This window comes from Malurus melanocephalus, unplaced genomic scaffold (assembly GCF_030028575.1).
Source record: "Malurus melanocephalus ecotype Western Australia unplaced genomic scaffold, MMel_1.1 scaffold_259, whole genome shotgun sequence".
Taxonomy (NCBI): Eukaryota; Metazoa; Chordata; class Aves; order Passeriformes; family Maluridae; genus Malurus; species Malurus melanocephalus.
In genome coordinates this window covers 936,906-950,655 of record NW_026623491.1, presented here as the reverse complement: position 1 = coordinate 950,655, position 13,750 = coordinate 936,906, and the positions used below count along the sequence as shown (strand labels likewise).

The window sequence follows — 13,750 nt, the reverse complement described above, 5'->3', positions numbered from 1 at the left end:
TTAGCTCACCTCAGTCTGCCTTCCCCCCAGAGCAGGATATCATAGACAGAAGTGAGCCTGTTCTTGTACTGACCTGGACCAGCAAGTGTTTGGTCACCGTGTGCCTCCCCCTCACGGCAGCTGGCAAGGGCTTCCTGCCCCCRCACCGTGACGTGGTGTCCAGTACCTCTGTCCTCACTGTGATATTCAGAGTCCCTAGCAAATAAATTCAACAGAGCCCGTTTTCTATACCTGTGGCCAAATGGAGTAAACTGGCTTTAACCAAGAGTGGTCTGAGATGCTTTATGTTGTTGGTCTCTTTGGTCTCAGTGGTTTGGACAGTAAAGGTGAGCCAGTGCTGACAGCTTGGTCAGACACCCTGAGCATGAGGGACCTTGGTAATGCCTCAACTACAGTGGTGTCATTGCAATGTGCACAGTGGCAACGTGRCTGTAACAACAGAGGGTTCCAGCAGCCCTTGGACCCCAGCATACCCCTCCCATTGCATAGGGAGCACAGGACCAGCAATACAAAGTTCCCCCAYCCACATCCATGCAGCCTCTTCCTGCCCAGCTGGTCCCACRGCCCTCTCTTCACGAGTTCTCCATCCACCCTGTCAGTTCCTGCCCTCTCTGCTCTSTCTGTCTAARAAGAGAGAAWGCAAGCCAACATGATGGATTTTATRTTTGACCCATTAAGGACAAACTTCAGAATTCAGGGGAGACATGGTTCTACCAGCTTCTCTGGACCTCCCACTCTTTCACTCCAGTTTTAGGGCTCCCCATCACCAGTCCCTTTTTGCTGCCATACCCAGCTGGACTGCTGTCACATTCCACATGAAGGTCTTGGACTCCTCTGCACACAGACACTCCTTGTCCCTGCAAGTCTGACATGGCTCCACCTGGAAGTCTGAGGATCTAGCTAGGGTCACATGGATCTGAGGGAATGACAGATGCAGGTGAGTGACTGGGCTACTCAGGTGAGATTGGTTGGCACAATGAGCTCTAGAAAGGGAGGGCGTGTGAGGGCTGTCCCACACCGTGTTGCCTGTGGCACAGGAACACACCTGTAAGCACTGCTGCAGGTAGCTGAAGACAGAGGCTTTCATCAGGAAGGTCTCTCCACGGATGACAGAATAYGGCAGTGTCATGTCCACAAAGAAGGGCTGAACTGTTCTGAGGCTCGTGCTCGGGGCAAGGCCAAACCCCCTCCCAGTCAAACAGAACATCTTGACTTTCCACTCTGCAGCCGCAGCAGGCGCCATGACTGAGACATTCCTGCTGCCGTTGGAGCTGAGAGGAAGAGAGAAGTTGCATGAAGAGATTCATCTGCCAGTGGAGATGGAAGGAGATGCAATGAGAAGCACTCATGGCCCTGCTGAGGGAGGASACCCAGGTCCCATGCTTGGCTCAACTTCTGCTGTATTACCAGTGACTTTTGTTCCAGTGGCTCACAGCAAGGCAGCTCTCAGCAATTTCCTCCCTGGAGCTATAAGTCCTGTTTATATGCCAGCAGTAATGGCTTTATGTCCTTTTTCTGAGCAAGACACTGCCCAAGCATTCCAGTTCTGTCACTCATTCACTGTTCTGGAAAAGCAGCGGCACCATATCCCCCTGCATGCGGATTCATCAGCGTTAACCCAAGCATTGTGGCAACAAGRGCAGCAGATTTAGCTGGTTCACCCACAAAAATGAGAAGTTTTTGAGCATACTCCCATGTGTGGTGGTTTGGTCTGGTTGTGTTCCCTAAATCTGTGTACRCTTCAGTTCTGCACCTCAAAGCCTACCASTCCTTCAGTCTGACACAGTACTAAYGCAGRGAAGAGTCACAAAATTCACATGCATATGCATTCACATGCATCTCTTTACACCTATTTTACACAAACACAAGTCAGCCAAGTCTCAGGAACAAAGGGTCACCCTTCTGCCCCTTTGTAAAGTCAGCAATCACTTACCCAACAGCGTATATATTCCAGATCCAAGTTTCAGGGAAATAGTGGTGTGGTCTTCTGGGAGTTGTAAATTGGGGTTGTTGTTCTTCAGTGATTCTTTGGTCTTCTGTAGAAGGCAGCCCTGAAAGAAAGAATAAGGAGTCCCACCAAAGTGGGAGAGGTGAACCTTGCCAACCATGGACAGCCTAGTACTGGGGCTGGAGGCAAAGCAAGCAGTAAGAGAGACATGAGAAGGGTCTGGCAGAGGAAAGCACAAGAGAGTGAACTGATTTCACAGGAGAGATGAAAAATGAAGGAAAAATAGAATGGTAGCAAGAGAAGCAGCTTGCAGTGAGCTGATTGCAAGGTTTCCAAGACTTGGTTAGACAAAACMCCTTCCTGACCTGACCCAGAGTTGTTCCTCAACTAAGGACCCTCAGGGACACATTTAAACCAGCACTTCTATAGTTCTGTAAATAATAGTACATAAAACTCATAGGCCTATCTGCAAGCAAAGGTTTAAATACAGGCAGGCATGTGAGCCAGCTTAGTGTGGTTATCATGTGCAGACTGAGACACAGAGGAAGAACGTGACTGTGCARCCACAAGTAGGGAAGAGAATCCAGGTCTCAGCACAGCCTGGGGAGTAGACATTGGTAAACAGATCCTGGCCCACATTTGGGTTTGTCTGTCAGGAAAGYGAGTGCCATCCTTTAATGTCGGGGAACATCCAGGCAGTGACATTCTTCAGAGTCTTTTTTAATAGGGAAGGGACTGGGTCGCTCCTGGTGAATATGGTGGACTGGACAGCTAGACTAGGCAGCAGCATCCAGTACTCCTGAGACAGACAATATCTGCTACCAGCAAACCCCAGAAATCAGAGGGTCAAACCTATGTCACCTGATGTGCCCTCATGTCCCGGATAGGCTCAAAGTGCAGCTCACCTGTTATTTGYTTCCTATCTGCCCGACGAGAGCACTGAGAGGGCTTCTTGATTGCAAGGTTGGAGAAGACTTTCAGTCCCATGTTCTATTAGGGAAAGAAGGAGGGCAGAGAATGCAGGAAAGTGTCTGTGAGTGGGGAARAGTGACTACTGCTCTTCAAAATTACCCTGAACACCATTGGGGTTGGGACAACCCAGTGCCCAGGCAGCCCAGAGCAGCACTGGCACAAGCAGACACAGGGTCAGGGCAAACTGCAGGGTTTGTCTGGAGGAGGCAAGACTTTCTCAGACTGCCTGGGGAGAAAATATCTCAATGTTCATGRGTGCAACAGCTCTGGGAAAAGCCATGAGGTGATTACCCGGAAGAGGTTAAAGATGTCAGGCTGAAAGGAGTTCTGTGGCCTCCCTCGTAGCAGAGATGATGAGGACAGGGGCTGCACACAGCGATCTGAATGCTCTTCTACTTGGGCAGGGTATCCACGTTGGTAGGCAGCAGGGAACAAATCATAGACCTAGGGAAACTCACAGGCAGGGAAAGATTGGGCAAGGAGCAGATGCTTCACTCCATCCTCACCCTAGCACACACATCAGTCCCTGTCCTTCCCAGACAGGTCCTGCTTCATCCTTCACACAGACCTGCTCATCCACTGGCCTCCAGGTCCCCTTGCTACAACCCCTGCCTGCCTCCCCCAGCTCATCCATCCCTCCCGAGGTTTTTCCTGGTTGCACAGGYGCTCACCGTTTGGCTGGTCAGCTCGTGGTCTGGTCTGGTGAAGAACGTGTTTTCATCCACTGCCTGGATGGCRCACAGGGAGCCAGGGGCTGCCTGCAGCTGGAGCTGCACTGCTGACCCTGCRTGGGCTTCTTTGTCTGGGAATCCTACCCTGACCTTCAGCAACACACCAGGAAAGGAATATGGAAAAGGAAGAGGTGTGAGGAGGCTGGCAGACAGGTGACACAGACAGAAAGAGAGAGACCAGCTGGAATCTCCCCGTCTCAGCTACTGCTATTGACAGAAGTCACTGCTGAGGCTTTCCAGGACACTGTGCTGCAGACACCCCCTTCCTCTCTCCTGCCCAGTTGTCTCTCGGGAGGATCTGAGGGTCACCTTCCCTCAGGCCTTCTGACTTCTACTCATCAGCTCTCCCCCAGCCACAGAGGTGACTCTCACCTGATTTTGGAAGCACAAGGCAACATCRAAACGGATGCTGTCAGCTGTGACCCCTCCGTTGGGGAAGATGGCGTACACCACCAAGGAAGGTGACGGGGACAAGTCGGCAGTGAAGGTCAAAGGGATGGAGAAGGAGCCCTTCAGCACTGGGGAAGGAAAGGCAAAGTGTTTTCATCATAGCCCCACAGATCTCCTTCTGCCCTTCTTTTTGTGCTATATAATCCCATAACGTCAAACCAATTCCTGCTGCTGCACTGYGTGCCCTCTCCCTCCATTCTCTGAYCCTATGTACTCYATCTTCCCTTACGTCCTCCCAGTCTCTCTTCTTATCATTGCTTCATTCTGTCTTTTTGCCCTCTTCCAGCTGACACAATTGCTTCCTCAGCCTCTCTCTGTCCAGTTTTCCAACTGCTCAGGACCTATAGACTGAGGGAATGTGGGAGAAACTCAGGCAACTCCCATGTTCAACCTAGAAACCAACTGGGTGCAACTGTTTCCCTTCTCTGGCCACAACTTACTGTTCARTTTCCCAATCTGGATATTCCTCTGGCCCCTGATAACAATTCCAGACTTGCCAGTGACCTGCAGGAGGAGGGACACGGGATGAGCAGACTGCTGTTTTGCAACCAGAGTGCATCCACACTTACCTATGTGCATCTTGCTCCCAAAGGTAAAATAAAACCTGCAAAATTAACTGTGGGTTCAATCCAACCCCACACTTCAGGTCCAGGAGATTTGCAGACATCACAGCTGGGAGGAGAAGCTTTGAACAGGAGATTCTGGTTGAGTATGTCCAGTGAGGACAGTGGAGGGGTAGTGGGTTCACTTCAGATTAGTGAGTGAACTGAAGTGCTTCTCGTCCAGTAGGCTGGCCTCCAGACCAAACCAAAATCCTTTTCCACTGAGCAGCTGTTTGRTGGCCAGAGTGAGAAAAGGATACCCATCCAGCTGGAAATGGAGAAGAYACTTCCAGCTGCAGCCCTGGGCAAAAGCCTCTTCCCATTCATGGAGGTGACTGGGCCCCAGCACAAGGATCACAGTGTGGCCAGGCTGAGCCCTACTGGGTGTAGCATTCACCCAGTTCCTTGAGAACATGTTTAACCTGTCATTCCTCCAGGCATGACCTAAATTATACCCCCAGCTTTTTATTGGGGTCTGGTCCCATCAGTGCAGTCTTTCCCCCCAAGGTTATCTACTAYCCTCACTCACATAATACGCAAAACTTATACGGCTGGTGTCTTCTCCCAGGTCATCCCTGCTGAGTGTGAAGGTCACCTGGACATTCTTCCTCAGCCCACAAGGCAGTGTTTCCATGGGTGGGTGTATGTCCAAGAAGCTCTTGGTGGTGAYGTGGAAGGGCTGCAGGTGATGATAAGCGTTGGTGTAACCAAAGTCATTCCTTCGAGGAGTGCGCACGAGCTCTTCCAGCGTGAACCTCCCCTGCAAGGGCACCAGRGACACACAGAAATGAAGAGCTTCACGCTGCAGTGATTTTTTAGGCTCTCATCACTTTGCTTTGGGAAAGGCTGTTGGCTCAGTGCCCAGCAGCTGGCTCAGCACAGGCAGAGCTGTGCGGTGACCCCAGGCCTGTGCTGGCAGGAGGCTGCAGGGCAGGAGTGGGGAGCCCAGGTAGAGCTCAAGGATTCTCACTTTCCCATACCAGAGGTGGGATTTACCTCCAGAGTGACTGATGAGCTGTTCCAGGCWGTTGTGTCGAGGTTGAACGATGCTACTCCGCTGTCATCCGTGATGTAYGTCTTGATAAAGCGACGCCTCATGAACCTTATCACAAGATAAACTTTCCTGTTTTTCATACCAGTTCCATARTGATCCTGAACCTTAATCTGGTGACAGCAGGGTGAGGCGGAAAGCCAAAGTCAGATATTTCTTCCAACATCATACCCAAAACCTTCCTCTCTCTAACAAACACAGACCTTCTTGTGTAGGCCACCTACAGACTTTGGTCTGACCCCAAGAAGACAGGAGAAGTGTACAACTCCCCCATCTCTAAAGTGAAGCTGAGCATGATTAAAATCTGTCTGCTCCAAAAGGAGTGTGTGACTAAAACAAGAGGAGCTTCTCTCCTAGCTAACAGCTGAAGCATCCTTGCATCCCAGCATCCCTGCTGAGACACCACTCATTGCTCTCAGCAGATGCTGGAGGTGTAAACACAACAGGGAATCTGAAATGCAGCAACTGTAGCCACACTGTCAAGCAATGTGACAATGCAAGGTAAAGAACTTGTCTGAGGACCAGGAAATGGTTTGGCTCAGCAAAATTTACTAGATGTTATAATCCTTGACAATTGACAGGGAGCGATAAAACAAGGGAAGAGAATCACCTTCCCCCTGTACGGTACTCCAGGGATGTAATATTCATTGGGTGTCTCAAATACTGCCCTTGCAGCTGTCCTGGAGATGAGGATTTGGCTGGAGGTGTTGATCTGCTCCCCTGTTGGAATGCAGAGTGCAAGGGAGGCATGATCAGTACCAGAGGTGACTACTGCATTCTGGTTTAAATTTTTTTTCACAACCCCTCTAAGCACAGCGTCCAAAATTTCCTTCCCAACACCAGCATTCTTCAAGGTTTGGAGGCTGCTCCTGTGGCAGCTCCTTCTTTAGCTAAGCWGTCTGCAAGCCTCTTTGTAACCTCATGGACCCACACCACTTATCCAGTTTCCAGCCACTCCTCGCCCTCCTGCTGCTGGCAGAGTAGCTCTCCCTGTCCTGAAGTGATCCCAGCAGCAGGGAGGAGGAGAGGGAATGGTGGGCCCTCTCTGATCCCCAAACCCCCAGAACAGTTCCTCTTGCCCTTGTACCTTCCCTGCKGAACCCCTGGGTACCTGTGCCCATCTCCAGGAGAGAGGCTTCTGCATAAAGTTTGTTGTCTTCCTCGCTGGGAGTCAGATTGAAGACTGATGTGCTGACAGAAGGGGTGAAACACCCATTGCTCGCTGTCTGCAGTGGGGAGTGGCAGATATTATTTGGGGCCAAGGAGAAGGGAAGAGGTCAGAAGTACAAGGGATTAGTCATTCTGTCATGACTGTCAACTACAACAAATAAAAATGCAGGCTCGTAAAACACTGATATATGTTCCCTAGGGAGCTGGTGGATGCCTCATCCCTGGAAACATTCCAGGTCAGGCTGCATGAGGCTCTGAGTACTTCATTCTGTTCACTCAGCCCTTGACACTTCATCCTGTGTGGTGCCTCTTTACTGCCCATACACATTCCAGGATTTTACTCACAGGACCGCTGTATTCCCTACAGACGTCCTTGCTGGCATTCTGGGGCCACCTCCTTGGCTTCTGGCACACGGTGACACGCATGGTCCCTGTCACTGCTTTTCCATAGCTGTACCTGCAGGGAGAGCACTGGGGGAGGTTCTGGGCAGAGGYGCCGTGTGCTTTGTCCAGCACATTGCTCCACACAGGCGCCTTTCATGATGAAGGTGTTACTGCAGCTGGCAAGCAGGCAAGCACTAATTAAAATATGGCACTTTGAGTACTTTGGGAGCACAGTAGCATGGTCAGGCACCCAAGAGATGCAGAAACAAAGCATGGACAGCAATAGACCCACACCCTCTGGAGCTCTCCCATTTCTGGGCACTTGCTGTCCTGGAATTGCAGGCAGACGCAGAGAGCTGACCTGACTTATCCACACAGCACAGAGCAGCACTCAGTGAAGATGTCAGTTCAGGTGTAAAAGTGGCAGAAACGTGTGTCCCTGCAGATCTGGACTCTTGTTTCCACCACCAGAYCTGCTCTGCTGATTTAAATATTTAGGTATTTCCTCTGTCTGCTTTGCTGCCTTTCCTTGCTTTGACTCCTCTCTGACTTACCCTTTGATGCAACGCTACTGACAGTACCCATAAAAAGATGACATTTGTGACCCATCCTGGCGATGTAGAGTGGTGTACTATTTACTACTACAGCTTCATATGACCTAATTCTAACTGTCCCAATTAATGAGAAATTATGTCAGAACAGCCAGTGGCGAGAGACACCAAAGGTCTCCAGAGAATTCAGCCCCAAATACAAATGAGCTCACCTGCTTTTAAGTGCTTTTGAGCTCATTGTTCTCCCTCCCTTGTGTTTATACTGTCAGAGGTCCTGCCCCCCATCCCACCCTCATCTGCACATTTTTTGCAGATGACCACAAAACTAGAGAAATCTTTCTACTGCTTCTAAGAAGKCAATTAGTTTAGTGGCATGTGGGAAGAAGCAGAATAAACTCCTAAGCAAATTCCAGCTCCTGCCCCTTCACCCTGGTTCTCTCTCATATGTGGCTCATGTACCTCTTCCTCAAGGGGGAACCCAWCAGTTTGACTCTTGCACTATTTGGGATTCTTCTAAAGGAATGGCCTTGTTTGACCCTTCTTGAGCCGCCTCTCTAATGGATTGAAAAGACAGGAGACAGGGAAGGAGAGACATAGTTTTGAAGAGATCTTTCTTTTCCCCTGAACATTCTCCTTACCTGCCACAYACTCGCAATGGGAAGGTTTTATCTGAAGCATAAATCTGAGCTGGTCCCTCAAGGAAAACATCRAACTTTTGCAACACTGGAACAAAAACCTCAGAGTTACTCCTTCAAATGCAAAAAACTACCTGGACACAGGATCACAGAAGGGAAGTGTGTGTTCCCATAAAGGAACATGTTAATGAGGTAAAAGCAAGCATGAATTAAAAACAGGGAAACCCCTTCCCCCTGCCCCCAACAGTCTCGCAGAGGTCTTTAGTGTATTCTCACTCCGTGYTGGGAGATACCTTCTCCAGGAATCTCCAGACCAATCTCCCTTGTGTTCATTTCTAATATTGCCCATTCAATATTCCGCAGATTTTTGTTCAGTCATAGCTCTCAGGCAGTAAGTCTTATTTTACAATATTTGGCTTTACATTGTTGTACAGACAGGCAAGCTACAAACAAGCAACTCCTTTCATCCCTTTCTTCATTCTCCTTACCACGTTCCTCCACCTTAAAGGTACTGGACTGGACTGAACTGGACTTAAAGGACTGGGCACTGATGGTGTAAGTCCCCAGGGAGAGTTCACCAGCCAGCTGGAAAGAGAGATCTGCAATGCCCTGTTTTGGTCTCACATCCAGCCAGTGGCCAATGCGGTTTTGGTTCGGGTCCTGCGGTGCAAGGGAAGGAAAGAAGAGGCAATCATCAGCATTGTCTGCTATTCTCTACCCAGAACCCACTGGATTCAAAGGCATTTCAGAGGCTTGCACAGGTTCCTGCTGATTTTGGCCAGATGGTGATGCTGGAGCACCAAAAGAGGTGAAGCCAACCCACCCAGGCTTACTCTGTTCCGTACAGTCATGGAAAAACAAGGTRTGGAAGGTCTTGACATTTAGACTCCCCAGTCTCCAGTAAGATGAACTGCAAGAATTAGCTAGAGCCTGGCTGGTATTCCTGAATGTAGAAATGCTTGAAGTTGAACCATTTGGATCGTCAAAGCTTGTTAACAAGAAGMATTTGGACAGAGAACATGCATGCATAGAGCCTAAGAAAAGGAACTCGTATCAGTAAGACAGTGGCCTAGGTACTGTATGTACAGAAGTACCTTTCCTCATAACATCTGAGGAGTCTGGACCACTCACCTGGATTTCCACCATGGAGTACTGCAAAGCAAACAGACAGCAGTGTCAGAAACTGGCGTGACATAGCAACCTGCATATAAACTCCTCTTACCCACCCAGCCCCAGTACTGGGACAAACAGTGGGGTACAAGAAGCTTGATCCTACCRAAAGCAGGACAATTGCTTTGAAATGGTGAGGAAAACACATAGCATAAAAAAATCTATGCTATTCTTTTTATTTGCTCTTTGATCCCTGAATTTTTAAGATTTGTACTTACATGTACAAATTCTACAACCATGAAAGATAGAGTTTGCTATAATAAAATGGGGAAGAGCAGGAAGACTCTAAAATACCATGATCCCAGGTTCACAAATATCAAGTGGCTGCAGTTTTATAACATATATTCTAATAATTAGCAAAATTGTATCACCTATAGGAAGAATACTCCACACGTCTTCCTTTAAAATCCCTGGCATAGGAGGCAAGGCTTAGAGATATGAATTAGTGCTGGCTGCAGCTGACAGTAACAAGGAGGGATAAAGGAGGACACATTTCAGCCCCTCTACGTTCATTTATTGTGTTTTTTTCCTGGTGAAGAACACCTAATTTGGGAGCACAAAACATAAGGAGGCAGGGGCAGGGCTTGGGTAAGTAACCAATATGTAAACATGTAATTGACATGTAATTCATCATTCTTATTATTCATTATTCATCATTCTGAACTTTCATACAAGTTATCATGGGCAATTCTGTTTTCATTGAAATAAAAAAGTTGCAGGTTAACATGCTAGTGAACRTCATCCATATGAACTCATCTAATTTACAAACTAGATATTATAGCTTTAATGCTGCAGTGCACTCAAGCCTTATAATAGCTTTGGCTTACCATGATCTCTTTGAATTTTCATCTGTTAATTAACAACTGTTGTAATGTTAATTTGTTTATACTTACACATGGACATCGAGCATTTGCAGTCAAATATGTATATGAACCAATATGGAGGCAAATGCATGGTTTATACTGTATTATCTAATTTATATAAGATGTATGCCTTCCCTTTTGGGATAAGAAAGGACTGTTTGATCCTAGGACCTCACCAATAGCCCACAAAAGAGGATATTAAGTCAGCAGTAAAGAAGCCAGAGGGATGTCTCCTTTATTTTAGTCGAAAAGAATTTGATCCAACTCCCCTAATGTGTGCCTTTGAGTATTTAATTGTCATGGCATGAATTCCTGGCTCTCCTTAAAYTGCTTGAGGACCAAGGAGTGAGATAGCTATAGCTGCTGGCTGCAGATATAATTGCTTACTGGAAAATGGCACTGGCCTTGCAGTCTCCTGGCTGCCACATATGCAAGTCCCTGGCAACTTCTCACTTTCTTGACACAGGGACAAGAAGCTGCTGCCAGCACAAGACAGAATAATTTGGTTATAATATTTTCTCTCTTTTTTCTATGATTGCTTCCTGTGTATCCTTCCCCATATCAATTAATTTCTCTTAGCATTTTGCAGCTTGCTTCAGACTCTCCTGCCACCCTCAGGTGCCACACACTGCACAAATCACAGAGCTTTCCAGAGCTGCAGGAGGGCATCTTCCAGTCTGGCAATGTCTGACAATTATGCCTATGGCCAGCAACCTGCAGACTGGTCCCCAGGAGTCCTGCCTGTTTTTTTGGCAGGGACAGGTACACTCAGCTAACTCAGCTAGCTGGGAATGSTGGCACACTCCCCAAATACCATCCAACCCTCCCATCAGCCAGCAGCCATCCTGTGAGAGCAGCAGCAGAGCCATTAGCCAACAGGAGCTGTTCCAATTTGGTTTACCCAAGGGCTGGCACTGGCCACCCTGGGTGCTAGGACTGTCCCAGCCTCCCTGGCATGGCGCTARCAGAGGGAGCAGAACAATCTGAAGCCTGGAGACTTCCTTGCCTCCACWTAGACAGACCTTACCTTGCTGTTAACAGGAACGAAATCTTCAGTCAGTGTCACAATCCTGAATTTCACTGGAGGGAGAAAATGGAATAAAGCACATGAGAGACAGAGTGCATTTGGGAACWGACTTGTCCTGCTATTGTCCCACCCCAGAATCAGAGCTCCCCATGCAGCCCCAGTGGCAGCCCCATGCCTGCCCTGCAGCCCCTCGGATGCCTTGCTGACCCCATCAGGTCTGGATGGGTCAGGATGAGGCCACTGCTGAGGTGCTCCACACACTGCTCACCTGTCTGTCCTGGATTATAGATRGGTTTATCTGTCTGAATGAAGGTGCCAGTTCCAGCCCTGCGGATCAGGACTGTTTTCTCCTGGCTTGCACTGAAGTAGTGGCCATTGGAGATGCGCAGGTGCACAGTGGCCACCTCCTGGSTGCCTGCAGGTCGGGGCACCTGGGACACAAAGAGGAGAACCACTAGGTCAGCAGGCACCAGAGCAGGGCTGTYYTCACTTTGACTGCCCTGCAATGCCRCTCTTTGCCTTTGATCCTGCTCTGGAGACCAGCACAGGGTGTCCCCTCAGTGGCTGAAAGCCATGTCTGTGAAAGCGTGGGGAACTACACTTAGCAGCTGGGATAGATCTTGAACAATAGAAAAAGGAGATCTGTTCTGATACAGAAATTTTGTTTACTCCCTCATGGGGCCRCAGAATCTGCATGGAGGAAGATGGAGAAGACTTAACTCAAGGGAAAAAAAGGTCTGTGGTGATAAGAAATCTGTTTCTTAGAGTGTGGGTCACAGAGACTGAAATCCCCTCTTACCCACCAGTGCAAACCAAAAAAATAAGGATCATGAGTTTGGCAAATCACGTTTGTGCTGAGCTTCTGTGCACACCCTTCCACGTCTTTCCTAGCCCTCCAGCACATTTTGAAGCCCTTAAAGAAAAGCTTGGAAAGAAGCAGACATGAGGGAATCTGTCTGAGATGAGAGGTCTGACCCTTTCTGCATCACAGATTCACAAACAACACGCTGTGACAGTGCATCCTTCTCAGGGGAGAGAATGAGCTGCAGAGCTGCTTTTTGAGTGCTCCTAAGCTCCTCATCCCCCTCAGACATTTGGTGCCTGGCCAGGCAGCCTCTCCTCAGTGTGCCACCAGGGTATCCCACAGGAAGAGCACTACACGGACAGACAAAGACAAGGAACAAAGACACCAGGCTGTCACTAAACACTCCCCCTGGTTTTGCATTCACCCCTTTCCATGTTCTCTTACCTTCTGTCTTCCTCATTCCCTGTTCCTTTGGTGAGAGGCAAGCAGACTGGGAGCTGAACAGCTATAAGACCCTGCCCAGAATGACTCTGACCTGAAATCTGGTGCACTCAAAGATCCAGTTGTTCCGGACGACCCTGCGGTAGAGGCTGAGGTTGCCAGATGGGTGCACGAGAGTCAAGGCCACACGAATAGGCTTTTCAACCCCMCGGAGGTCCAAGCACGCCCTCTGGGATGAGGGGTAGGGCAGGGCAGCTGGGATGATGATCAAGTACCTCCTGCAGTGGGGAAACAAGATATCATCACATCCTGGGAGCCATCTTGACCCCTCTGGCACTAAGAGGCTGGCCTGAGGAAACAGGAGAGTTTGCCTTCTCTCTATGGCTAGGAGGTGCTGCTCTGCCAGAGTGACTGGGGCAGATTACCAGAGTGTGAAYCTGGCACAGGGAGGGTGGAAGGTATAGGGGTCATTTCACATAAATACAAGAGGAATAGTTTAAGGGGACAGAATGGAATTTGCCTCTCTTGCTTTGACGTGGCTCCTCAACTACCCTGACAGCACACTGGTTGCCACCCAACCATGCCCTGCCTTGCAGCCCTTCTCATTTGCCCATCACTTTATTCCACACYTTTCCCTTCATTCTGCCTCATCCTGCAGTCCCTTACCCTCCTCATTCCCACTGCCAGTGCTCTCCTAGCTCTTGTATTGCAGTGATATTTGTGCAAGAGATGCCCACTGTCAGGAGACCCTGTGGGCACCAGGCTCAGCACACCACCTCATGTGCAGCCCTTCCAGGGGTGACTCACAGGGTCCCACACTCTCTCCCTGCTGTCTTGGCCCCTCCCTCAGCATCACAACTATCAATCRCTAGATTTTTAAATGGCACTTACGGTTGTGCCACTATCCCCAGGGTGTAGAGCAGGCAGCTCAGGAGGAAGGGAGTCCACAT

General features: G+C 49.1%; 1 protein-coding gene across 1 annotated transcript in view; it reads right to left on the bottom strand.

Annotated features, from left to right (window-relative positions):
* LOC130579217 (alpha-2-macroglobulin-like protein 1) overlaps nt 1-13,750 on the bottom strand; it is a 24,879-nt gene extending 11,129 nt beyond the window's left edge. The window contains 20 exon segments of the mRNA XM_057375850.1: nt 74-195; nt 790-916; nt 1,046-1,271; nt 1,934-2,051; nt 2,854-2,938; nt 3,212-3,364; nt 3,592-3,741; nt 4,024-4,213; nt 4,538-4,605; nt 5,700-5,867; nt 6,365-6,474; nt 6,866-6,980; nt 7,270-7,381; nt 8,498-8,582; nt 8,983-9,154; nt 9,626-9,646; nt 11,555-11,607; nt 11,823-11,985; nt 12,895-13,078; nt 13,692-13,750. Coding sequence (XP_057231833.1) covers nt 74-195; nt 790-916; nt 1,046-1,271; nt 1,934-2,051; nt 2,854-2,938; nt 3,212-3,364; nt 3,592-3,741; nt 4,024-4,213; nt 4,538-4,605; nt 5,700-5,867; nt 6,365-6,474; nt 6,866-6,980; nt 7,270-7,381; nt 8,498-8,582; nt 8,983-9,154; nt 9,626-9,646; nt 11,555-11,607; nt 11,823-11,985; nt 12,895-13,078; nt 13,692-13,750 — 2,481 coding nt within the window.